This window comes from Thamnophis elegans, chromosome 7, assembly GCF_009769535.1.
Source record: "Thamnophis elegans isolate rThaEle1 chromosome 7, rThaEle1.pri, whole genome shotgun sequence".
In the NCBI taxonomy this organism is placed as follows: Eukaryota; Metazoa; Chordata; class Lepidosauria; order Squamata; family Colubridae; genus Thamnophis; species Thamnophis elegans.
In genome coordinates this window covers 47,123,572-47,151,382 of record NC_045547.1, presented here as the reverse complement: position 1 = coordinate 47,151,382, position 27,811 = coordinate 47,123,572, and the positions used below count along the sequence as shown (strand labels likewise).

Here is a 27,811-nt window from a genome sequence, read left to right as displayed (position 1 = left end):
GTACAGTGATCCAATGATAGGAATCACTGTGCCGTGTGTCATAGGAGGCGGGACATCGCTCCCGCGGCTGCACGGGACATCATCATCACAGCGGGACATCAGCATCATGAGGTGAGTGAAGTATTTCATTGAATACACCGCTAGTTTACTGTTTTTCTTTGAAATAAATATTCAAAAACATTATTGGTATCTATTTTTATTTTTGAAATTTACCGGTAGCTGCTGCATTTCCCACCCTAGGCTTATACTCGAGTCAATAACTTTTCCAGTTTTTTGTGGTAAAATTAGGTGCCTCGGCTTATATTCGGGTCGGCCTATACTCGAGTATATACGGTAAATTATTTAAAATCATTTTTTATTTCCAGGCATAAAGTGATTTTATGGTAGTATCTTAAATTGTTAGTGTTTGACTTTCAATTTTAATTCTACCTGTCTTTTCTTCCATTTCTGTTTTTCATATAATACATTTGCTATATAAAGTAGCAACAATGTGTACATTCTTGTTTCGTAGCTTTTTCTACTCGATCTAGTAAATAAAGTAAAACTTTTTTTATATTGTCCTATTCTTTCTATTCTGCATCTGAGGTTTAAGTCACTGATTATGTGTTCCTCTGCCTTTGTGGAAAACTTCATTTATTTCTCTTTATGGATAGTCAGTGTGTAACATTTTTCAGAAATTAACATCCTGAAATTGTTTGGGCAATGTCCTTTTATACTTTCACCAAAGCTGTCCTAAAACTGGAATTGTTGCATTTTTCAGTTCATAGAATAATGAGCATTTGAAGGAAAAATGAGGACCGTGTGATGGTGATCTGCTAAATCTAACCCTTCTTTGAACTTCTTTTCACAGAGCCTTGGCACTATGACTTTTTTATGCCTGGTTATAAACTAGACTTTGAATCTATCAGCTTATAACTGAAAACTGTTCGGATTATGCTATAATTACAGGTAGTCCCTACTTACAACTGTTCATTTAGTGATTGTTCAACGTTACAATGGCACTAAAAATGACTTCTGGCAGTTTTTCAGACTTACGACCATTGCAGCATGGTCATGTGATCAAAATTCAGACGCTTAGTAACTGGCAATGCCCCAGTGATCACTTTTTGTGACTTCCTGACAAGCAAAGTCAATGGGTAAGCCAGATTCACTTAACAATCATAGTTATTAACTTAATAACTGCAGTGATTCACTTAACAGCTATGAGAAGAAAGATTGTAAAATGAGGCAAATTTCACATAACTACTGTCTTACTTAGATGAGGAGTACCTATAAGTAACCTTTGTGGAAAAGGGAAAGAAGTATAACATTAGTTTCTGGAAGGGTTGAGTAGTGACATGTAGGTTCTTAAAATGCCTCCGGAAACAATGCCAGCACATACACTTGTGACAGATCACACAACCCTTGGGACTACAACTAAACAATCATATAGTCTTTATTTGAAAAATTAGAAACACTAAATGTAAAATTAGTTTGCATATTCTTCTCACAACTAAATAGTGAGACCATTCATGATTTATGTCTTGCAAGCCATTGCCCAAATACAATGTAAGTCTGACACATGAATTTTCTTTTGATTTTTTTTTTGATAATTTATTGCTCATTATATTAAGTTCTTTGATTTCTTTCTATTCCTGGTCATATTAGGCATACCTGTCCAGGAGGTGCCATGGTCAATGTATTAGTTTGGTTAGTTAATACATAGCTAATGTATTTAGTACCTGAACAAAGGCAGTTTGTGCTTCTGAAGCCACCTTGGCTTTGAGCGATGAATCTCATATTTTAGGAAACATGCAGCATTTTTTAGAATAGGCTGCCTACTTCTGAAAATCACACATCCCAAGGACTTCCATTTTGTCTACATTTATTCTATGTTTATTGCCCTCATTCAGCAGTGTATTTTATGTACTGATCCAGCAATCACAGATCGTATTTAATTCTGATGACAATGAGCAATAGAACTCCTATTGTCAGTATGTAACAATGTTGTCCCGATGTTGCATCCAAGTAAAGTTGCTAGTGCTTTCTTATAATGATGAAACATATGGATACTGGTACAATACTACTATATGAAATTCCAGAATGTAATTTTCAATTTAATAGTATATCATGACTGATAAAAGTCAAACCTGCCAAGCCTTGAAGCCCAAATACAAAACTAAACTTTAGAATTTCATCGTCAAAAATTAAGTGTTCTAATATTTTCCTAATTGATTCAGCGCTACCTTTGGAACAATTACCTCATTTTATATACTACTAATAGTTAACCAATAATTACCTTTTCAAGGATACTCCATTATATTCAACTTTCTCTTAGATGTCTATTTTATTTTTCTGTAACATAAGAGTCCTTGTTAAGCAATACATTTTAGATTATTTCCTTCCCAGCCCACAATTACTATAATAAACCTGGAGTTTTTAAAAAGTATATATTATATTTAAAAAAAACATATATACTTATTCTAAGCTTGTATAAAGAATTAGAAAACACTCATTCAATAAACAACATGGTCATAATGTATGTATACGTTAAAATAATTTTCCAAGTGTGAAATTAAAATGGTATCTTTCAACATTTTGACACATAGGGCTGTAAACCAAAATATATTTTGTGCGTATGTTGTTAGCAGCAGAGGTTACCATACTCAGAAAGAGAAGAGTTCTAAAAATTACCAGAATCTTGAAATAAGCTTAGAAAATAATCAGTAATCATATAGTTCTTTCATTATCATATGATCATGATGCCATAAACCAGTCTGTAGCCCAGCTGTTGCATTTTGTATGAAAAGAAAATCCAGATGCTTTTATGGACAGCACACTAGAGTCTAGACAAGATTTAATTAAGGCATAGAAAATTGTTTACTGATTAGAATATCTCACTACCAACACTACAGTAGATGGACCATAACTACTGCCATATCATGACTGTAATTGTATTGCATTGCATTGTAATTTATTGTTGTTAATTCTTAATGTTTTAGTATGTTTTAATTTCTATAGACCACCTGAAGTCTAAATTGGGACAGGGATAAGCCATATAGTGAACAAGCAGATAATTGTTATGTAAATAATTAACTCAGCTGCCAAATTCTAACATTCTTTTCTTCATTCACTAAAATAATTACATTATTTTAATAAAATCAGTGGCATCAAAAAAGAAAGAAATGAAAAAAAAGAGGGGAGAGCTTTGTACATCCATTGTTTTCATCAGCTCACAATGTAACTATTGTTCCCATAAAGCATCATTCTGAGATGCTCTGATGATTAAGATGATGCAGTGATGGTTATGGAAGAATTAAAATAGGGGCTGCAATAACAAACCTTGCTGAAGATATTGCTTATTTGTACCAATAAATTTAACATTTACTTTGTCAAGGAGAGAAGAGGTGAGATAAAGTGGTGGATCGATTGGGCCTTTTGTTGGGCTAGGACCAGTGGTGGGTTCCGGATCCCGTTCCAACCGGTACGGTTGGAACGGGCCCGGTGTCGTCAACATGGACGCGTACATGCACACACGTCGTACTGTCCAGCGACGCCTACAGGAGCCTCTGCGATGCTCCAGCTGTTCAGTGGAGCATCGCGCAGGCACTGTACACGCCATGCGTGGAAGCACCAAAGACTTTAAAGACAGGTAAGGAGCGTGGGCGGGCAGGTGGGCCTCCGGAGCACCATACTGGAACAGTACCCGGGCTCTGGGCAAGCTTTGGTACACCCATACCACCACTGGCTAGGACCCTCAATGAATGCTTATAGTATAATTGAGGGTACAGGGTAAATTTTGCAACATTGTGTACCCATCATGTCTATGGAGATTCTCAATCATCCAGGTCATGGTTGTCCCAAAGGGCTTTCTTAAAACACCAACTGGACTTTCTTGTTTCTTTGAAAACATTTTGCTTTTCCTCCAAGAAGCTTCTTCAGTTGCGTGGCCATGGATTTTTGCCCTAAATGGGCAAAACCTACTTAATCATTATATTATATTGTTTCTTAAAATGCAATAGGAAAAGCAGTAATTTCTACACAAACCAATTAAACAAGATATGACATACAAGTAAAGCTGAGAGACCTAGAAAAAGTTATTGGTTTTCTATGACATGAACTGTGCAGAATCCCACCAAGAAATGTGATATGAAGATGAAGTTCTCTCAGCTTGTGGGTTGTTTCCAAATGTTTCATGATTTACAGAATTCCCTTATAAGTTCAGAAAATGAACCTTCACCCTCATCCTACACCTGAGCTACAGATATTCGCCACTATGGCAAGTGTGATGTAGCTTAAAGAATTATTTTTACAGATTGGAATAGTAAGGTAAAGCAAAATATGTAGTTACAGTACAATGAAAGTTAAATTCACTTTATCTTAAAAATGTAGATATAATAAATACTTTAATATGATGGAAAATCAGTCTTCTATGTAAATCAGTCTAAAATAGGGGGCTGCGGTGGCTCACCTGGTTAGAATTCTAAGTCAGAAGACCATTGAGAGGTTGACAGCTCAGCAGTTCAAAACCCAAGAGGAGGAGCCCATTAATTTGTCCAATCTCCTGCAAACTTAGCAGTTCAAAAGCATGCAAATGCAAATAGATAAAAAGGTACCACTTTGGTGGGAATATACCAGGGACATGAAAACAGCTCCTTAGACATCCCCAGGTCTATGGTGATGTTTAACATTCTTGCTTGCATAATATTCCAGAGAAATAATTAAGTTTGTCTAAGTTAAAAAACGTAATACTATCAGCTCTAGGATAAGAAATATTTGTATTTGTTGCTATTTACATATTCCTTAAGATGTATTATTTATCAGCTAAACAATGCAGTTATATTTCAGTCTTTTTTATTTTTCCTTTACAGTGACCTCAGTATGAATAACATCTCTAAACTGCCCTTGAACTCTCTGCATAAACTCCGCTTCCTTGAAGAGCTGTATGTATCACTGTATCCTTGACTGGCATAGCTGAAAATTATATATATTTCTGGGATTTTCTCTTCTACTTACTTTGAATATCAGTTAACATGACATGAAAAAGCTGTGAGTTTTGACACATACGGAAACATTTAGTTAAAATGCACTTACCACTCCTATCCACGCTGGGTAAAATGTTGCCATGAGGCTGCAAAATTTAAAGTGAAGACAGAGCTCCACAAATTAATTTGTTAACGGTTGTTTTAAAAAACTTAATTGCTATTTGGATATACTTAAGCAGCAGGATATTAAAAGTTTGAATGCTGGCTCATGTTTATTAAAGTGGCAAGTAAGTTATAATCAAAACCAAAACTCACTGACTGTCAAGGACACTTGCATTCATATTTGAGACTACTAAGTCATCTTGTAATCACTTTTAATTAAAGTTTCCTTACTCTTTAGTTTTTAGCATCTCTCAAGGCTAACTATGCATTCATAGCACCTTGTGTAGCTTAGGTTTCTCATTCAGAGATTTGCTCACTTAAATGGAAAAAATGCTCTAAAACCAAGTTAATCAAACACAGCATCACAAGTGGAATGTTGGAAAACACTCAACAAACATAAAATTAGGAATTTGGAAATGAGATATCACAAGTATTCTGGATAAATTCAGAATAGACAGCTAAATTTTCTCATCTCTCTTACAAAAGTTATTCTACCCTTGGATATTCACTAATTACTTCTTTAAGATTCCGTATGCCCTACATAGAAGGGTCTTCATAGCCCATATAGATGCTGTCCCTATTAGGTGACAGCTGATCAATATGCCAAACCTCCATATGAAGTGTGTATTGCTCAAACACAGAGGTTGAGTTTGTTTCATGCATCCTTTTAAGGTGATCAGTCATGCAACAGATCTGAAATCTGATAAACTCCACTAATAGTCAGAAGATTGAGGTATTCTTATTAAATGATCAATATCCAGATGTTTTGAAGGCAGTAGCAAATTTTATTTATAGCCTTAGTCTATAGAAATTGTTTGGTGACTTCAATGAATTGTTTAATTTACAAGGTTTCTTCCGTGTGTGTGTGTGTGTGTGTGTGTGTGTGTGTGTGTATTTGTGTGTTGCTAGATATGTATGCATTAAGGATGTTCTGTATTTTAAATTTTGTGACTTGGTCTTGTAAATAAACATAAATACATAAATAACCGCAGCTCTTATTCATAATGTTATTTATCTATAGTTATGATCCCTAATTACTGATGAGTCACAAAAAACCCATCTCTAATTTAAATCTTGATTACAAGAAACAAATGTATCACATTCTAATTTCCCCTTTAAAATGCCAGAATTAATATTTATTCACTTAAGAGTAGAGTGCTATTGGAATTACCTTTCCTCATTATAGGTGCTTTGTTTTGTATCTTCCTCCAAATGGAGATTTGAGCAGCTGGTATTAGATAGGCACCCAATCCTATTATAATATCATTTTTATCATTGAAACATATGAATCCCTTCACTGTCTTCTATGAACACTGAGTAACATTCCTGTGTGAAATCTGGCCATTTGCTGCAATCTTAGGGAGCTGAAATAATAATAATTTGCTGCAATCTTAGGAAGCTGAATAATATTCTATTATTCTGCCAGTCACTCTCCTACAACTGCATATGAACACCAAGTACTGTAGAACTTGCAGGCATGCTTGTTTCTACAGTTCTGAAAGAGAACGCCAGCAATGTTATTGGAGCTAGTCATGGCAATGTTGAGAGAAACGTATCTGATTTCTTTTCTAAGGCTGAAAAATCACCATCTCAAACAAAAGCATGGGCAAATGTCCAAGCAGTTTTTTTATGTACTGCTATTATTCAATAACTAAAACAGGTGCTATTAGAAGAATAATGCAAAGAGAAATTCACTTGAGGAGAGATTTGTTCTTTCTTTCCTCCCCTGTTCCAAAAGAATTATTTGGCAGCTGGTTTTAGATAATAACCATTGTGCAGAGTAAGTGACGTTTCTTAAAATGCAGTTGATATAGCTAAGTTTCATGCCATTAAAAAGTGGGGTGAAGAACTTGTGTGCTTTTTAACATTTCTTTGACCATCACTAAGAAAAAACTTCATAACATTATACAACATTTGGTAGTACTAGATTCAGTAAAATAGGCAATTACAGTTTCCCAATAAAGAAAAATGCTGGTTTATAAAAACTAAAAATTAAAAAAATAAATATTACTCTTTTTATTTAATTGTGATTTCATATACTGCCATTTTTACAATGGAAGAAATGCATCACTTTGGAAGAAAGGCTGGTTCCAACTGGCTTGCCGTGTTCACTATATTGCATTTAAAAGTATCTTAATCTGTAATGATAACATACATATAAGGTTGTAATTGCAAGTGCTGTCCCATATCTGTTACCATAATATTCTACTTGGGAGTGTGGGATAAGGAAAAAGGCCCTAAATCATGCAGACAGTTTACAGGAATTCAACATGAAACTGTATCTGGGATTGATCCAGGCTGTTTGGAAGTTTTGCAGATCTATCTTTGTAAGTCCTGTTTGGTGCATAGCAGCCCAGAATAAAAGAGCAAAGCTGAAAATGAGAAGCATTCTGTCGGTTTCTTCCTTCTTTCTGATAAAGATTAATGGGGATGAAAAGCTCCAGTTTTTCAGTTACTGTATATACTCGAGTATAAGCCTAGTTTTTCAGCCCACTTTTTGGGCTGAAAAAAGCCGCCTCGGCTTATACTCGAGTCAGTGAAAAATTTGCCCGAAATGGAGGAGAAAAAGGGGCGGGGCCATGCCGCTGGGTGACACTTGTGAATGGCCCAGTGTCCCTGTGAGTTTCCCCTCCCTCTGTGTCAGTTTGCCGCGCAGCGCGCACCGCACCATCCCCCCTCCTCACGTTCTAATGTAATGCAGGGCTGTCTTACGATTCCCCTTCCTCCCCCTCCTGCCGCTCTGCAACGATGTCCCACCTCCTCCTTGTTATGGCAAGCAGCCACATAGCGATGTCCCACCTCCTCTGGTACAGTGATCCAATGATAGGAATCACTGTGCCGTGTGTCATAGGAGGCGGGACATCGCTCCCGCGGCTGCACGGGACATCATCATCACAGCGGGACATCAGCATCATGAGGTGAGTGAAGTATTTCATTGAATACACCGCTAGTTTACTGTTTTTCTTTGAAATAAATATTCAAAAACATTATTGGTATCTATTTTTATTTTTGAAATTTACCGGTAGCTGCTGCATTTCCCACCCTAGGCTTATACTCAAATCAATAACTTTTCCAGTTTTTTGTGGTAAAATTAGGTGCCTCGGCTTATATTCGGGTCGGCCTATACTCGAGTATATACGGTACAATGTTTTCAGTGACTGCTTTAAAATGAATTGCTTGCTTGATCTTAATAGCCTGAACAGGTAAGAATTTCCACCAACAGAAGAATAGATTACCACAAACTCCAGCAGTGCAAAAATAAATAAATAAATAAATATCCAAGCTTTCTTTTGATACAGTACAGTGATAGTGGAGAAAAAAGGACCTCGGCTTTTAAAATTAGTTAATGTCATTTGATCAAGCAGGTGCCAGTTCAGTTTTGAGTTTGGGAGAAGTTACCATGAATTAAAAGCAATTATTCTCATTTCAACATGATTCAATTAATCAACAAATTTATAAAAAGATAATATAGATACGTCACCAGGCTAGAAACTAGGATCTTATAAATCCCACTTTAGGCATGAAAGCCAGTTGGGCCAGTCATTCTCTCACAAGTTTGTTGTTGTGAGAAAAATAGTAGGAGAAATGAGTATTAAACATATTCCCCGCTGAGTTTCTATAACAACAATGCAGGTGGGAAATAAATAAAATGCACAATAAATGGGATTTTTTGTCAAGTGGTAAGATGATAAAATTATAGAACTAAATAAAAAATAACAATAGATTTTCTAGCAATATTCTCTTTATTGAAAATTCTAAAACTGGTCACAACAAAAACAGATTCCTGAATGATATGAGTCTATTTTTATATATAAACATGGTTATAATGCAGATACCAGCTTTTGATTATACATTCTCAAAATACTGTATGATTTTTTCTGTAGTGATGAATTGTTTTCTATTCTGGTTTACAAAGGATGTAAACCAGAATAGTACAGAATATTTAGTTATATTTTAAAGTGCACTCATATATATATATATATATATATATATATATATATATATATATATATATATATATATATATATATATATATATATATATGTGTGTGTGTGTGTGTGTGTGTGTGTGTGTGTGTGTGTGTGTGTGTGTGTGTGTGTGTTTTATTTGTGCTGATAAATAAATAAAGGGAGACTAGTATAGATCTATACTAGTCTCCCTTTATTTATTTATCAGCACAAATAAAACACAAATATAACAAAGGCAACAGTAAAAATGTTGGGTTTCTGTCGTGATGGATTCTTGTGACGAGCCGATTGACAGATGATGGAAGCAGTTAGCTTCCTCCCATAATTGGGGCTTACCAGGGGTTGTGACACTATATATATATATATATATATATATATATATATATGTGTGTGTGTGTGTGTGTGTGTGTGTGTGTGTATGTATGTGTGTGTGTGTATATATATATATATATATATATATGTTATATTTATGCTGATAAATAAATAAAGCCTAATAAACGAGCCTAATGACAGAGAGTGGAAGTGTGACCTTCCTCCCACACTTGGGCATACCAGGGGTTGTGACTTTAAGTGTGTGTGTGTGTGTGTGTGTGTCTATATATATATATATATATATATATATATATATATATATATATATATATATATATATATATATATATATATAAATAAATAAATATAAAGATATGTCTGTTCCAAGCAGGCAATAGCACATTGTAAATATACATCAGACTTGATAATGCAAATAAGGACACTATGTCATTGTTTAAAACATTAAAAGGTTAATGAAATTTTAAAGAAAATGTAACAGTCATTCTGAACACTTAGTATATAATAAATAATAATGAACTCAGCAAGTAAATAGGACTCTATTGTTGTAAATAATTATTCAAGAATGCACATGGATACAGAAATGAACACATGGGTGTTCAGCATAAAATTTACATTTTTAGACACTGATTGAACTTCAAACTTTTATTTACTTCATTGTTATATTTGGAATCTTAAAAATTTAAAATAGAACAGAATAAATGAAAACACTATCAAGGTGAAACCAGACAAAGACAGAGGAGTTCTAGATTCCTTTAATGAAACTTAATGGGAGATTTTGAGCCAATCATTCTCATTAGCCTATCTTATATCACAGAGTTCTTGGGATCAAATGAAAGGAGATCTCCACATAATCTGTCTTGAGCTCTGAAACAAAAAAAAATGGATATAAATCTAATAAAGAAAAATTATATGTACAATATATAATACATTTACTAAATAAATAATAGAGAAATTTAAATATATACCAGTAGTTCAGTGTGATTTGATTTTCTGTGCTTCATTGTTTTCTAAATAATTGCTTATGACTTTTTGGATTGTGAGAACCCAGCCAGTTATAACTTAATCAATAAAACATATTTAAAGCCAATTGTGGCTTAGTGAAACTTGTGAGCACAATCATGGTCAGCCATTATGTTTCTCATAATACTTGAAAATTATGTGAACAATACATATTATTTGACAGCTGACAGTATACAAAATTAACTAACAAATGCTGAGATCCTGTCCTATCGCTCCTGATAATGTGGCCTTTAAGTGAATGCATCTCAAAATTCTTCAGGCTAGAGACTCTTGCCATTATTCTTATAACATCTATTGCAACCTAGATTGTAAAACCACATTCAACTATTCAAGGGCTAGAGATCAAGTTTATTCCAAGAAATTTAAAAACATGCTAGCATAAATTGCAGTGCATCCAAAATGTTGTTGCTGAGGTTTAAGATTCTTATGGGTGCATAAAGTTCTGAAGAGTAGACATAAAGACTTTTCTCCTTTTGACATAGATAAGCCAATGAGATAACTTGATTAATGTTATATCAACCGTAGGAATGGGCATTTGAAGATAATAGGACAGACCTAGGACAGGCCAACAGAGCAGGGCAAAGGAGACACACTTCTATTTTCTAGCAAAGGAAACAACTCAGGAATTAAGAAGGAACAGCTGTAAAATGAATGGCAATCCAAATCCAAAGCAGTGTTGTTTACATAAAAAAGACAACAAAAGAGTGATTGTGAAGTTTTAAAAACAGATTATTTTTAATTTTATCTCTTTCTGCCTGTTAGATAGGAGGTGATTGGAGCTCATTTGCTTATGTAAATTCAAAGCTGATGAAGTTTCTACTTCAGAAAACGTGCTTCCTCTAACTATGTTTGTGTCTTGTGGAAGAACTATAAAGTTATCATAATGATATACAACTAGTGGACCATCCACAGCCTAGAATGTTGAATTATTTGCTACTGAAGCAGAACAGATTGAACAATTACACATGTAACATAAAGTAGATTTATTGAGGCAAACTACATTTGCCCAGCTGCTTGTAAATGGACTGTATAGTTACAGGATGTTTTGCACAGAACATTAATTATGACAAAACAGAGCTCTTAAACAACTACTTCTGGCTCTCTGGTTGTTCCAACACTGCTGTCTTGAACATTTTAACATCCAAATTAATTCCACATGAGATGAAATCTGTTTATCTTTTATCTTTTAACCCTATAGGCGTCTGGCAGGAAATAGCTTGACATATATTCCCAGAGGAGCATTGGCTGGACTCTTTAGACTTAAAGTATTGTAAGTAAATTATAGTATTGTTTTATATATTTTGGGTGATGTATTAAAATTTGGGGATTTATGGTAATTAAAGCACAATGTATTTAAAGCTAAAATATTTATTTTGATGCAGCTCTTTATAATAAAATATGTCTTCACTTTCTTAAAGAATTTTCCAAAACCAATTTACTCATGAAATTAGCATCTTTGTACAATATCAGAGGAAATCTGATTTTATATAAATGCTTGCTTCTTTAACTTCTAACAAAGGATATGTTTTGGTTTCCAAAGAACATTCTATTGATAATTTTGCTCATGAAAATATTATTTTTTATTTCTAGTTTAATTTTAATGGCAAAAATAGAAAATGAACAAATTAATAACTATAAACATAGTAACTATTAATATTTACAGATTGTATCTTTTTTCTCTTTATAGATGCATTCAATCTGGAAAAAATATTGTTATTTTTGCTTAAAGCTATAGAATATTTTTTCACTTTCCTAGGATTGTCATAATTTATGAATCTAACCTAATACAGAAGGGGGGGAAATCATGTAGACCTGACAATTACAAGTATCTTGCATTACTGATGATTATCTCATAAATTGCATTAGATATTTGATATTTGGTAAATGTTATATCAAATGCAGAATTCAGATGTATCTCACAAATCTATCATAGCAGATCTTTGAAGGGACCACTATTCAATTTTCTTACTAGATAACAATAAAGATGCAATGTTTTTGTCTAGTTTTTTAAAAAAAATATTTTGGATTTTTTATTGTAATCTTTTGAGTAAAATAAAAAAATCAATTTAAAAAAACCTCTAGGTTCAGTTTTCTAGCTGGGCAAAATGCCATTGTAGCCTGCCTCAAATTTTCCTTGTCAGCAAGATAATATTTTTATGTATCACTTTGTTTGATCATCAATTCTAAAGCCTAGGTAAATTCTACATTGAGAAACCAGATGAGCAAAAGCTGGGTCAAATATGCAGCTACTCAATCCATCTCTTGGTAATAATAATCAAGTCAGGTTCCTCAGTAATTGCAGTTTTGTTGTACCCAGCTAATGGAAAGCTACCGGATTTAACTCTCTTACAATAAGAATCCTCAACCCCCAGTCCGTGGACCGGCACTGGTCCGCAGCATGCCAGAAACTGGTCCACTCAAGCAAGCGCACCCCCATTCACTGGATGCAGGCAGCACACAAAATCATGCCTTCTCCAGTCCATGGAAAAACCTCTTTCCAAGGAACCGATACCTAGTGGTCAAAATGTTGAGGGCCACTTACAGCTTTGTAGGGAAGGTTAAATTGAGTGATAAAGCAGATGCAGTTTTTTAAAACAGTTTCATGACAGTGGAAACTTGAAATCTAGGTTTCTAATATTCTAACCCTTGAATAAAGTGTACATCACAATACCAAAACAGTTATTGAACCTAAAATACAGGTTTGGTATAGCATAATTAGCAAGATTTTTCTATGGAATTATTAATGTAATTTATATTTGTAGTTCTAATAGCATAAGACAACAAAATTAACTATCTTTTTTTGTTTACCTATTTTATGTACTAATATAGAATGCTTCAGAACAATCTGTTAAGACAGTCTCCTTCAGAAGCACTTCAGAACCTACACTCTCTCCAGTCTCTGTAAGTACACACATATTTGTTATGTCAATTTGTACTTTTTAGAGTTAATCCCGAAATATATTATTCAAGCTATCTTCAGAACTGGAGCCTCCATTTGTGCTGACATATTTGAAGGGTGCTCAGGTGGCAGAAAACTACATTTGGATCTTTGCAGTTCTGACAATTTTCTGCCTACAATAGCAGGGAATATATTAACATGAAGAAATAATTGTAATGCTCTATCTTCTCCCTGGCGTTTTGTTCCTTTTCATTACAACAAAAGGGAAGGTATCTGTTGTAAGTTTAATCCAACAGTAGAGTTATCACTGGCAGAGCTTTGCTGCTTCAGTTCACATAACCACACTGACTTCAATAACTTTGTTTAGCTATCTCACTTTATAGAAGTGGCTTCTGTGACCCAGTGCAATACCTAGAAAGGGGAGACCATTTTACTGGGCCCTATCAAACAGGTGCTTTATAAAAGTAATACATTAGGGTTTTGTGCAGGCCAAATAAATATCTGCTGAGTCTAAGGAACATCAGAGAGCTGGGGAGGGATGTGGGAGGGGAGGAGAATGGTTTAGGCACCAGTTGCAGAAGATTCCTGTTATATCTTTTCATTGAATTCCCTAATGGTGGCATTTCTGCCACAAGGAAGGCTGGGTGGGATACAAAGTTGGAGGTATTATTAGATTTCTTCTTTGAGAACCTACTAAGTCTAACAGTTGCAGTTGTAGACTCAAGAAATTCCAAAAAAAAATAACATTGAAACTAAGGCACTAATAATTCAACTCAATCAATCAATAAAATTGCATCTGAAGTTGTAAAAATATAAATTTCATCTGAACTATAAGGGATATATTTTTCTCCCAGAACTGTAATGCTTATTACTTAAATAATGTAATAAAAATAAATAAATAAATAAATAAATAATTTATTTTCTTCAATATTTTGATATAACTTTTTCAATGGCAAATCCATCCATTTAAATGTAGTGGCCGCTACTAAACTGTGAAAATAAAATAAAAATATTAAATATGGTTCATTACTGTGCCAGACCCACTCTTGTGTAAATGTATCATGACATCAGATCCAAGTATGTAAATCATGGAATTTGCAGTGTGATATTGCCACATGTTTTGTCACTTGCCCCCCTGCGTCCACTACAGATGACTATACATGTACAATTTTAATACATTTTATTTCCAAAGTTAAAATGCAAACTTCAACCGAAAAAAGGGAAACAAAAACAAAGCAAAACTAAACAAGACAAAATTATAAAGAGACAAACATACACATAAAGTGCCCCCCAAGTTGAACACTAATAAATATATTTCAACAATAATAGTTCCCCTTGCAAAACAGCTCTACAGTTTATAATCTTCTAAATCATTATTTCCCAGGTTGATTTGACCTTCTATCTACTCTTAAAAAAAACATTTAACAGGTAAACCAACCACAAAAAGAAACTTGAAAGCCCTCTGTTAACAATCTATTATTGTATTTCACAATACAATATGCAATAAGCTTTTTAAATTCATGCTGCAGTTCTCAAAAAAATCTCCTTCAATTCTATCAGCAATAAATTGACTTCCAGTCCACCCAATTTTAAGTGTGATTTAGCTGCTGTTATCCAAGTGTCATCCATCAGTTGATTTATAACTGGTTTTAAATCATCAAGCCTTTTATCAAAATTTTCATTCAGAGCTTATAATTTTAAAAGCATTTTGTTTTCAGAGGCTGTGACATTAAATTGATATGGCTCTAGCCTTTTTTATGTTTCTTTTTGTGGGCATTTTTAAGAGTATATAATATATAATGTTCAATATCTTTAATGTATTGTTATTTTCATTTTTAATATAATCCAAATTTGTTTTATAACCAAACTTTCACAACAAACATAGGTAAGTCCTCTCAAAGGCAAAAGAATGACCACAGGAAAAATTAAAATAATATTTCCCATGATAGAGAGTAAACAGAAAAGAAAGGGAAGATTCCAATCTCTTTAGAAGAAAAAAGAGCAGAGATATATATAAAAGAAAAATAAAATGGCAAAGTTCTTTTAAAAGTAAAATATAAAATCCTTGCAGTAGAAATCTGATGCAAATGTAAATCAAATCACTTTCATTATTAAGGAGAAAGTCTTTCCAACACTGATGTCCATGTAGCAAAAGCAAAAGTGTTTCATAACTCCAAAGCAAAGCAGTAAAAAAGGGTAAAATTTACATTTTATGTCCCGCAGAAGGGTATAAAATAAATCAGCATTAAACTAGACAATGAATTAAAGATGTAAGTTAAAAGCAAAAAAGAAAATGGTTCAAAAGCTGATGTTTAAAACCAAGGTGTATCTTTTAAAAAACAGTGACAGGAAAAGATAATCTTCTAACTTCTCTTACCAAGAATTGCAATCATCTAGATTTCTCTTCCCTGACAAGTACAGGGTCATTTAAGGATCATCTTGGGTCATTCCTAGTTCTCCCATTCAAATCTGGGGAGCCTGCTGCCAAGGGACCAGCTTTGGCAGCAAAGTCAACTGTTTGTTGACAGAGGGAAGAATCATCCCAGTGCTCAGCCATTTTCTGGAAAACTACTTTTACAATTTTAAATCAAATTGAGAATAATATGTAATTATTTTACTATTTTACTATTTTATTTCTGAATTTATTTTGCATTTAAAATAACCTGTGGATGGCTAAAAATCACAATTATGCATGTTTCTGTGTGATGTCAAGCATTTATTCTCCAATTTAATTTTTAAAGGAAAGCACTACTGAATCTGAAAAGATTAGGCAAGAAAATACTAAAGTAACAATGAAACTTAATTATATTAATTATGAAGTGGATATTCTGATCATCTATGACAGTAAACTTCAAAGTCTAACATTTACCATTAGAAGAAAATAGACTGTAGCAATGATAGCTTGTATAAACAATGGGCCCTTTATTGAGGCAAAGATACTTAAAGCTTCAATTCCATTTCTAAATAACTATCTCACTGTCCTTTATTCTTGGTTTTAAATATCTTTCTAAAAGGTAGGAAAGGTAAATAAGTAAGAAAACAGAGGAGTTGGGGACCCTAGTTAAGCACTGGTGTTTGGTAACAGAATTAAAATAAAAAGAGAATGAGAGTGGTCAGCAGAAACTTTAAACAGCTGTGGATCAGGCTGCAGATAAAGTGATACATTCATGTGCAGAATAGCTACTATCCATTTGAAAGAAGATAGTGGGCAAATGCAACCTCTTTAACAAAAAGAATTAGAACAATTTATTTTGTGGTAAATGAGCCTGGAAAAGGTCTGTTGAGATTTAGTTTCTTGTTCTGTATAGCCTAATAATTTTCTTTCCATAGTCTGCTTCTAGTCTTGGTGTTCTATTTAAAAAGTAATTCAAACGTTTGTTCCTCTTTTTTAATTTTCAACTTTGAAACCATGGGGAAATAGCAGTTGTATAAAAATCAATTAGATCAGCTTACAAAATAAAGATTCTTCAATAAATTACAAGCTTTATAATTAGTATTAATTTGGTCTGGATATTGTTAACCAATATATCTAATTCAGTGACAAATAAATGAATTTACTGATATCTAGTTAATCTTACTGCTTTTTTAGTGCACACTATTCTTTCTAGTGTAAATACATCTGGTGTTTGCCCAGAAACTATTTACTTCCATATTCATTTGTTGTACAGCATGAAACAAATTGTTTTTATACTCTGAATTTTCCAGCTTCAGACGGTTATAATGCTATTGTTGTAGGAGTATGCAGTCATCAAGTAACAAGTCCTAATAGTTGGCGGTAGCTGCATAGATCCTGCATGTAGTAAAAGTAAGAGCCGTTTGCATGTAAAAGCCCAGGCCTCTTGATGCTCTCTCAGAAGAATTTTGCTTAATGTGGTATATGCAATGGCTGTCAAACTAATTGTTTATTTTTATTCAGTCTGCAGCCCAGTCTACAAAGGATTATAACTGGTTATCATGTGTTTACTAGTCTGCTTATTGTCTTTTAACTAAAATGAAACATGGCTTAAAAAAGCATTCTAAAGCAACAAGCATACTTTCTTTGTGATAATTTGAGGTAATTTGTATGTTTTAAGACCGTAATTTTGGTAATTTCTTCCAACAATAATAAATGTGTGTTCTTATAAACAAAAGACTCTCAGGAGGGGGGACATATCACAAAATCAACATACCAGTTGTAGCAGCATCTTTTGTCTTGGTGTGCAACTTTTATGCATGTACAAAAGGAGTAGGCGGGGTGATGGAGTGTGCTCAACAGGCTCTGCACCGGCTTACCTTATAGTCTCTGCAGTCAGGCAATCCATGCCCCAACACCTGCCTCACCTCATGGCCCTGGCACCAGTACACCACTTGGACTCCTGCTCTGTTGCAGCCGCGAGCAAGCAAAAGAAGTGGCCGGCTGCTGATGCTGCTGTTGTGGTGAAGGTGTCAGGCCATGGATGGTTTGGATGTGGTAAGCTGGTGAAGGGTGCATGGGGCAGCTCCACCCCCTCACCTCAGGGTTGCAGCACTGCAAGCAATCGCACAGGCTCTCAAGTAGGGCTTATTTTGATGGTAGGGCTTATGTTAACCACACGTGAAATGTGTTTGGGCTTATTTTTGGGATAGGTCTTATTTTCAGGAAAAACGTTGCAATGCTGTACTACAATAAATTTGTATTTTTTTAATCCTAGATACCACATTTATATCTAGTATTAAAATACTGACTGTTCTTCTACTAACTGTTCAGGGATATATTTTATTAAGCTATAGAATATATGGTCAAAACATTAACAATATATTATTAAAATTATGTTGGATTATATTCTTTAAACTGCATGACTTTTTCTTGAATGATTTGGGTATTTTAAGGGAGAATGAAAAAATTCATGTAATATTCCCTTTTATATGCTATCTATAAAAAAACTAAAATATTTTTGGATTCTTAAGTTGCTTGTCTTTGGCACATAGCACAGCTTTTAAACTATCTGTATGTCAGCCATGTATTATAAATTGCATATAATGTATTGTTTATGAGTTAATGGATCTAGTTTTGAAAGTGCCAAAACTTTGATCAATTCAGCTAAAATAACTGAAAGAAAACTTAAGGTTCTGTTGCATGAGTTAGAGATTGGTATGCTTTATTTACATTATGATAAGAAGCACAATCACTAATTAAACATTTTACTATCTACAAATAGAACAATGGTTCTTAAGAATAAAATAAAAGATCAGATAGACAGAAAAAAATTGTGGCAATAGATTTTAAGAGTACTTTTATAAACCCTTTAACTGAGTTATGTATTTTGTAATATATCCTACTGTAACTTCTTAGCTTGGTATTTTGAAAATTAACTCTTCTGGATTTGAATAAAATGTAACTTTATTATATTTTTATCAATGTACAATGTACATTTGTCATATACTGGTTTTTTAAATGTAAAAGATGAACATCATGAAAATGAATTTAAAAGTTCTATACATATCTAAACTCTTAGATAGTTTAGATAGTTTAAAAAAAAACTCTGAGTTTTTTTAGATTTGTATGAGGCCCAAAATCAAGAATAATATATGACAATACTTCCAAGCTGAATATTTTATTGTTTCACAGATCTTGCCAAACTGAGCATTCTACATCTATACATCTATAATATACCTAGTAAACTATTAGGGAAGGGCTGTCTTCATCCTCATTGTCTTACATATAATATTTGGACTAAATTGCTTCTTACCCCTCCCACCTGGGAATCCACCTCCTCACTACATTCCATCACATCATGATCTTCCTGCAGAGGTGATTTCTTGTTGGAGTCTACCTGTTGGAATGTGTGACAACATTACAACCATCAAAGAAAAAATATCAATGAAAAAGACAGTTGCAAAGGAAGCAGCAGCAGATCCTCTTTCACTTCAGGTATCCATAGCTTTAGTCAACTTGGGCTGTTCTTGGAGTCAGAATATCATGGCCATCATTTAAAAACAAATAACTACATGGCAGAATTATAATATACCTTGAAGATGCTAACCATAACTTGCTGCTTATAATCAGAAGAACATATCAGGGGCATCATGTCTGAAAAAGCCTGTAATCTAATACACTGGAACAAGTTCATGCAAGATGCAGGAATTCCTTAATTTATTATCTAATTTTAGATTATGAAATTGATTTTTTTATAATTCAATCCATGCTATAAATTATGCCATTATTATTTTCTATGTGTATGATCATTGTATCTTGTATGAGCAGCAACCCTGAAATGATAAAAGAAAGAGTGGCAAGAACTAGATCATATACAAGGCAGTTGTTAATCTTGCTGGAGGAAGAAAAACACGTGAACTGATTAAAGAGGAAAACAAAACAAAACAAAACAAAAAGCTTTAATCAGTGTAACTGTCAAGTTAGTGCAACTCTAAAGTCCTTGGTTTAGACAGAAACATCACACAGACAAGAAATTTATTTCTGACTAAACACAAAGAACCCCACATTTTCTTTTTAAGTATATTTTATTTGAAAGCACAGCACAAAATATGTTCCCTTATTTGAAAGGAAAGATTCAGGCTGGGTATTTCTAAACATTTCCAGCTTTTCCAATTTGTTGATAAAATATGAATTATTTTGGAGCTGTGTCCCTGTGGCTTGTCATGTCAGTTATTATATTGAAAAATTACTTATAAAAAGACTTTGACACTGAACTTTACAAATTTGTTCCAACTGACCTTGTCTTAGTTATTTGCCATTTTGCACATTGTTATTTGCCTTGTGCAATAATAGAAAAACTGTAGCAAAAGACCTAGCATTTTATGTGCTTAAAAATAAAGAATTTGCTTTAAATAGAGAAATCAACATGCTTATATCAAAGTCCATTTTCTCTCAGATGTATAAGGTTTGCTTTCTGCAGAATTCCTCATAAATGCTTGCATGTATTTTTCTTTTTAATTCAGTGAAAATGAACATTTAAACATATTTGTAATTATCCTTTTCTCTGCAAAGTTTAAGCTAACAAAATGAATCTCTAATTTCAATGTTAGTTTAGATAAAATTCTGAAGAAATTTTATCTAAACTAACATTGTGGTTATATTGTCAACCAATCACTGTCCCTCAAACATCTTCACTCTCTTTGTATTGTTATTTTTCTTTGCTTTTCTTCCTTTAATTTTTTACTTTGAAGGAAGGAATGTGAAGTTTAGTTTCAGGATTTTTAATTGATCCAATTTCAGCTTTGTTTACCCTTTAATTCAAAACTACAATAATTATTGCTAACAATAATAGCATAACAAATATTGTTCATAAATGTATTTATTCATAAAATGGGCTTTTGGTGGAACATCACATTTACTTTTCATAAAATAGTCTAACCATTATATTCACCTGATCTAGTTAAATGGACTATAATGCCAATACAGGAATGTAATTCCTGATCTTATCTTTATCCTGTACAATAGTGCAGGAATTTTTTTATATATAAATAATGGTAGCAAAAGACTAAAATTTGAATGAAAAAGCCATAGGACCTGCACACATCATGCCAAATTCTAAGTTTCTGTTCTGTTAAAGTGTTTGTGTCATCTGCCTCATATATTACAATACTGAGAAGTTACAGCTCCTTTAATGATTGAATATATACATTCAGACTTTGTGGTTTGTGCTATACATTTATTTTAAATCTTGTAGAATTCTGAATCAACATATTAACTTCTTCTCACAGCATAATTTATATCCATAGATGGTTTCATGTTTGATGATGCATTAGGACCAATGGTGGGTTGCCAATTTTTTTACTACCAGTTCAGATGCACATGCGCAGAAGCGTTCAGGCAGTTGGGTGGAGCCTCCGGCCGCCACTACTACCGGTCCGCCCAAACTGGGCCAAACCGGGGCAATCCACCTCTTACTAGGATGCAAACATCTTTATTATATGTAACATATAATAAAAAATCCATGCTATCCGCAGTTGGCTAGGTTCATGCACCATATTAAACCAAATAAATATATATATGTGTGGTTTATTGTGTCATATGAAGCCAGCCTTTGTGGTTTATTCATGGGTTAGAATATTATATGAACGTGTATGATTTGTCTTGCTTATGTCGTTGTATTTATGTTGTTGTATTTTTCTTCTTGTTTTTTAAAGGTAATAATGTTTAATAAAAATTATATTTAAAAAAAAAAAGAATATTATATGAACGCAATAAGTTATAGTTTATGAATGAATCATGGTTAAACAAACCATGTCCTAATACAATTGAATATACCAAATCTATAAAAAAACAGTGAGAATGACCACAAAATTAAATAGAAGTTACAGTAATAGAAAATTAGACTATTTAACTGAAAATTATATAGATTCAGCAGTAGAACTAATTATAATTAAGTTTTTTTTAAAAAAAATGCAGATACTATTTTTGTCTAAGTCCATTTAATTATGAAACACTTTAATGACATTATATATTTGTTTTTTTTTTCTTAGACGGCTTGATGCTAACCATATTAGCTTCATACCTTCCAACTGTTTCAGCGGCTTGATGTCACTTAGATATCTGTGGCTGGATGATAACTCTTTGACTGAAATTCCAGTGCAAGCTTTCAGAAGTTTACCAGCACTGCAGGCAATGACACTTGCACTCAACAAAATCTACTATATTCCAGATTATGCTTTTGGAAATCTCTCCAATTTAGTAGTGCTGTAAGTTTGTATTTGATTTTAGACATAAAATCTAATTAACTTTCAAGAGTTTCAGCTGCTGACTTCATGAAAGTATATGTTTAATATACAGCTAGTTCTTTTAGTAGAACAGCAAATATTTCAGTCCAAAACCTGGTTAATGAAGCCAATTGAATGCTACTTTGAGGCAAAAGAACCTGAAGCTGACAATACTATTGTTTGTTTTTGTATATTTTATTTTGGCCATATGTAGAGTATTAATTTTTTTAAATAAATAAGCTTTATTGCCAGTTTGGACCTGAGAGTAGTTGCATTTGAAAGTAAATATTTGGGGGTACAGTAGTTTTGCCATTTTTCTACCTTATTTCAAAAATGATTGTAGCCTACCAAAAAGTTCTGTAAATGTGCAGAATGGAAGAATTCCAACTGTTAAATGGAATTGATGTGATCAGGATCAACCTAGTTTGGGTTACTGCATTGGCTTGGAGCAGAGATATAAACTTTTTTTTTTTTTTAGTGGAATGTCCTGTCTGCATGTTTAAAAAAAAGTGAGAATGGGAGTAAAGTTAAAATGAATAGTTAAAGATGAAACTTTATGGAGAAACATAAGGATTGTTTCAAGAATCCTCATGTTTCTTATCTTGACTTGAAGATTTTTATGCTTAAGTTACTTGTGGAATCTGCGCTCCAGTGTTATGCAATATTTTATCATGCTTCCTGAGTCTACATGCATTGGATCTGAGGAACACAGACATGTACAAAAATCAAAATTCATGCATTCATGCATTCATTCACTCACTCAATTTTATAGCTGCCCATCTCAGTCAGTGACTCTGGGCTGCTTGCAATTCAAAAAATATATTACAATAAAATATATGTTAAAAACATTTTAAATAGTACAAAACATTCAAAATAAATATACAGAAAGTCCTCAACTTACAACCAAAATTTATGGTGCTAAGTAAAAAAAAATAATGGTGAATTTTGCCCCATTTTACAATATGACTTTTCTTGCCACATCTGTCAAGTGAATCACTGCAGTTGTTAATAACATGGTTGTTAAATGAATATGGATTTCCCATTGGCCTTGCTTGTCAGAAGGTCACAAAAAGGGATTACATGACTCCTGGACACTGCAACTGTCATAAATGTGAGTCAGTTGACGAGCATCTGAATGTATATCACGTGTAACTGAGCTGTTGTAAGCTGAGGACTTCTTGCCAGTTAGCAATAAACACAGGAAGGGGGGAAGTAAATAAACTCAGCACCTGGGCTTGGGAACACAGCCAGGTTTTTAGAGCCGTACAAAAGGCTAACAGGATTTCAGGCCATTCTAATCTCTGATGGAAGGATATTCTATATAAGAATGAGGATGAAATTTCCATGAGTACATTTGAAGATGATAGTATGGCAGTGCTAAAGCTGTAAACAGTGCTACCTTCACATTACATATTTGGAGTAGGGTAGTAAAAGTATCTACAAAAGGAACTAATAAAAACTATTTTCCTGAAGTGGTGATCAACAAATAAAAACTGGCATATTTGGGGCATGTAGTATGAACTGATTATGAGCTAGAAAATATTTTACATTGACAAACTTTAGATAAATTGCCTACACAGGAAGATAGAGATTACTGAAATTTTACTGTAGATAAGTAATGTAAGCATTTGTACACAGAATGGGATTTAGTCCTGACTCAAGAGCACCTAAATTAACTTTGTAAAGAGCAAGAAAGCACTTACTAATAATCGCATGTTGTAGTAAGAAAAGAACATGAGCAATATGAAAAACCACAAAAATATAAAATGTTCATTTAACCAGATTAAGAGCCAAATGAAAATGCAAATAGAAGGGCAATTGGTAAAATACATTCTGTATTATCCAAATGTTTGTAAAAATGATTTTCACAAATGATGGGAGAGCAGGAGTAACCATTAAAATGTTTTCTTTGCTGTATTTTTTTTTACATTTTCTTTCTCACATTCTGAATGGTCTGCTTCAGGCATCTTCATAACAATAGAATCAACTTCTTGGGAAAGAAATCCTTCGAAGGCCTCCATAGCCTAGAAACTTTGTGAGTTGAGCTTTTTCCATGTTTCCATTGACATTCTGCAAATCATTTTTTAAAATGCCTAAATGCAGATTTAGAGAAGTTATTGATATTGACTCCATTGTTAAATTCTTAAGGATGTAATCCAATCCACATTTAAATGGAAGCCAGTTTGCCTTATATTATTTTCCTTTAATTTACAGAATTGCAGTGCTATTTATTAACTTTTTTATTTTGTAGACAATGGGCATTTGAAAAGTCTACTGGATATACACTAAGAAAATAATCGATACCTCACTGTGACTATTTAAATTCTTGATCAGTTTAGCCCAAATTAAACTATAATTTTGTTCAGATTTGCAAAAACGGGTTTTACTTATATAGTTAAATTTGCAAAGACTGTGGTATGATCTTGTAAAAAAACATTTTTTATTAATTTTTCCTTTAAGGTTAATTTAGCAAATAACATGAATTGTAAAAAGAATAAAATACAACTTAGTCTGATCAAGTTAGTCAAAAATAGGGATCTAAAGTTAAGGAGGACAGATTATTCAAGCAGAATATAATAATAAATAAAATATTAAGTAAATGCAAATATCTATTATATTTATTTTAACAAATCATTCATGGGCATGGATCCAATTACTTGAGGAACAATCTCACCCCAATGAGACTGGCTCACCCCACCGACAATGGCAGCCAAGGAATTTTGGCTTGGGGATTCAAGGAGAAGTGTCTTCTCTGCCGTTTTTCCTGCCCTCTGGAACATCTTATCCTATGAGATGAAACTAGCTCCCACCCTCCTAACATTTTGTAAGAGCCTTAAGACCTGACTTTGTGAGATGGCTTGGGGACCCAATAGGAAAGCTTCATACTAGAGGTGGTTGATTAATTAAAATTTAATCCCATCTCCCCCTCCCTGGGTGTCCAGCTCTCCTCTTGTGTACATAATTTTATCAATGTTTTTATCTGCTGCGTTTTTATGATGGGTGATATTAATGTTTTCCAATGTTTTTATGTTGTAAGCCACCCAGAGTCATTGATTCCTAGATGGATGGCAAATAAATTTTATAAATAAATAAAGTTATATAAATTTATACATCTAAAAGTGCAGCACAAAGTTTTTAAAAGTTTTTCCTTTTAAGTATGAAGATTAGTAGTGTCTAATGTGGGGTACTTTTTCTTCTTCTCCCAATTCAGAGATTTAAATTACAACAATCTGAATGAATTTCCCACTTCTGTCAATGTCCTCAGAAACTTGAAAGAACTGTGAGTACAGAATTTTGGTCTTCAGCTCCTCAGTTTCCAGTGTTCATTTTGATTCATTTAAGTCCTGACATATTTATCATCCCATTTCAAAAATCACTACCTATTTTTCAGAATATATATTTTATTTTGTAGGCATTGTTTTTTTCAACTTGGTAATTATAGTTGTCTGAAATGAAAATTCAGGAATAAATTATAAAAAAGCAGCATGTTCTGACATGTTGCTGGTGCTGTCTGTAATAGTGGAGTACTTTGCTTAATGTGCTAGTACAATTTTAGGATTGTAATACAAATATTAGATTATTATTAATTATTAAAGTCTTTAAATAAATGCATTAAAATAATATAAGTAGATTAAGCAGTAAAAACGTTATTTCCAGAGAAATTTACATTATTAAGCATATTTGTTTCTCTATTACAGTTTGTAGTTTAAAAGATAAATTATATTTTGCCAACTGAATCTGTTTTCTAATATCTGAAACTGGGATGGTCAAAGTTGGTTCACTTCTTCTTCCCCATGTCATTATTTACAATATACACCAAAATGTCCTGCTAAATGTGGTGGGGCAATAGAGCAGGCCAGGTTTCCTTTTTTCTATGGAGAGGAGGGGAAGAGTAAACATAGTATTTCCATTAGCCTAATTGTGTGTGACTGACAATACTTACAAAGTCTCTGCTCTGCAAGGACCTGAATTTGAGATTGTTCAAATGACATTGTCCAAGTTTTTTCATTCACACAGAATCTGTTAAGGGGGAAATAGTTGATAGGTACATTATACATTACTACACAAACACATACATAGAGAGTGTGATAGAGAGAAATGGATGCTTGTGAGGTTAGAAAGGAAAAGAAAAAAGAGGGTAAAATTTGTCTAAGTGAAAAAACATCTTAGGTAAAACTTGATTTTTTTAAAAAAATAATGTGTAAGTCAATAGGAAGTGAACAGGAAACTGATAATAATAGACATTTTAATATATGTATGTATGTATGTATGTATGTATGTATCTATCTATCTATCTATCTATCTATCTATCTATCTATCTGCAAATGCTGACAGCCTTCCATTATGTTCATTTTCACTTTGTTTTCCAACTGATATATTGTTTCTTATGCAATCAGTTTCCAGAGACAGCCATTATATAGTCACTAATAATAGCATCTCAAACAATGAAACAAATTTAGTGAACCATGCAATATTTTAGTTTCAACTTGAGTGACTTTGTTTGTACCTCAGTGGAAAAACAAATATTTCCCATGCAATCATTATTATTGTTATTGTTAAAACTTTAGTGTTTTGTTCTCGTATTAGATAATTATGCAAGCAAATAATATACTTCCATTAATTTGGAAATAATTTGCTTTGCTCTTAAATGACAATGTTTACATTGTCATTTAACAAAACTCTCATATAGAAATGCCATGAAAAGCCAGTATATACAGGATGCCTTGAAACTGTACATCTGTTATTCATATTTATTAAATGTTCTTAATTAAAACAAATTTACTTGGAAGTGTTTTTGCTTGGTTTGATTATGGTTATTGGGGAAGAAGTAATAATGTCATAAGTAAATTAATTTGTACACATTATTAAAGATATGAAAGAATTGGAAAATGTTAGTATTGTTTTTATTAATCTAAGCATTCATTTATTGATTTTATCAAATGGCAGCCTCTGACTCGGTTGGGAAGCTAAGCAGGGTTGGGCCTATTTAGAACTTGGATGAAATACATCTTGGAATACCAGAGTTTCAAATGTACCAGAGTATATTGAAAGTAAAATGAAAACAAAAACCATTTAGGAAGATGTATTGGTAAACCAATTACATTTGCCAAAAAAGGTGCATGAGTGTATCCATGAATTCATCAGGAAACAAATTTGATTCAAAGGAGATTTTACTTTATCCCTATAGTGTTTTGAGGAACTTATTGAAAACTAAAAATCTCCTATATTGTGATAGCTGGTACCTTTCTATAGAATCTCATTTATTTAGAGCAACTTTGACTTTGGGTAACTCTAAAGAAATTTCTGTTTCTATGTATTGTGGGCATATATTCTATTTCTGTTATTTTTTATCTAGCGGATTTCATCATAATAACATAAGGTCAATACCTGAACAAGCATTTATGGGCAACCCATCACTTACAGCAATGTAAGTTATAAAAGTTTACTTTTTCTAGAACATTTTTCTATTTGTTTTTCTATTAATTACTTTATTTCATTATAGATTAGTTTTTTTAGTATTTTATATGATACAGCAATGTTTCTCAAATATTATTAAATTTACCGTGTTACCTTGAAAACAAGACCTACTCTGAAAGTAAGCCCTAGCCTGATTTTTTAAAGTGTGCACCTAATATAAGCCCTAATGAAGGGGATGGGCATGGAAAGCACAGGAGGCAGGCCAACCACATGTCCCCTCACAAACATGAGCAGCGATCCCTGAGTCACAGAGGCTCCTTCCCTTCCCCGGTCACCTCATGGAGGCTCGGCCCCAAAATCGCAGTCC

The 27,811-nt window shown here is 33.1% G+C and overlaps 1 protein-coding gene across 1 annotated transcript in view; it reads left to right on the top strand.

Moving 5' to 3' along the window:
• Positions 1-27,811, top strand: part of LGR5 (leucine rich repeat containing G protein-coupled receptor 5) — a 60,093-nt gene that overhangs the window by 14,598 nt on the left and 17,684 nt on the right. Inside the window, exons 2-8 of the mRNA XM_032220628.1 lie at positions 4,851-4,922; positions 11,647-11,718; positions 13,278-13,349; positions 21,793-22,008; positions 23,990-24,061; positions 25,238-25,306; positions 27,383-27,454. Coding sequence (XP_032076519.1) covers positions 4,851-4,922; positions 11,647-11,718; positions 13,278-13,349; positions 21,793-22,008; positions 23,990-24,061; positions 25,238-25,306; positions 27,383-27,454 — 645 coding nt within the window. The remainder of the gene's footprint in view (positions 1-4,850; positions 4,923-11,646; positions 11,719-13,277; positions 13,350-21,792; positions 22,009-23,989; positions 24,062-25,237; positions 25,307-27,382; positions 27,455-27,811) is intronic.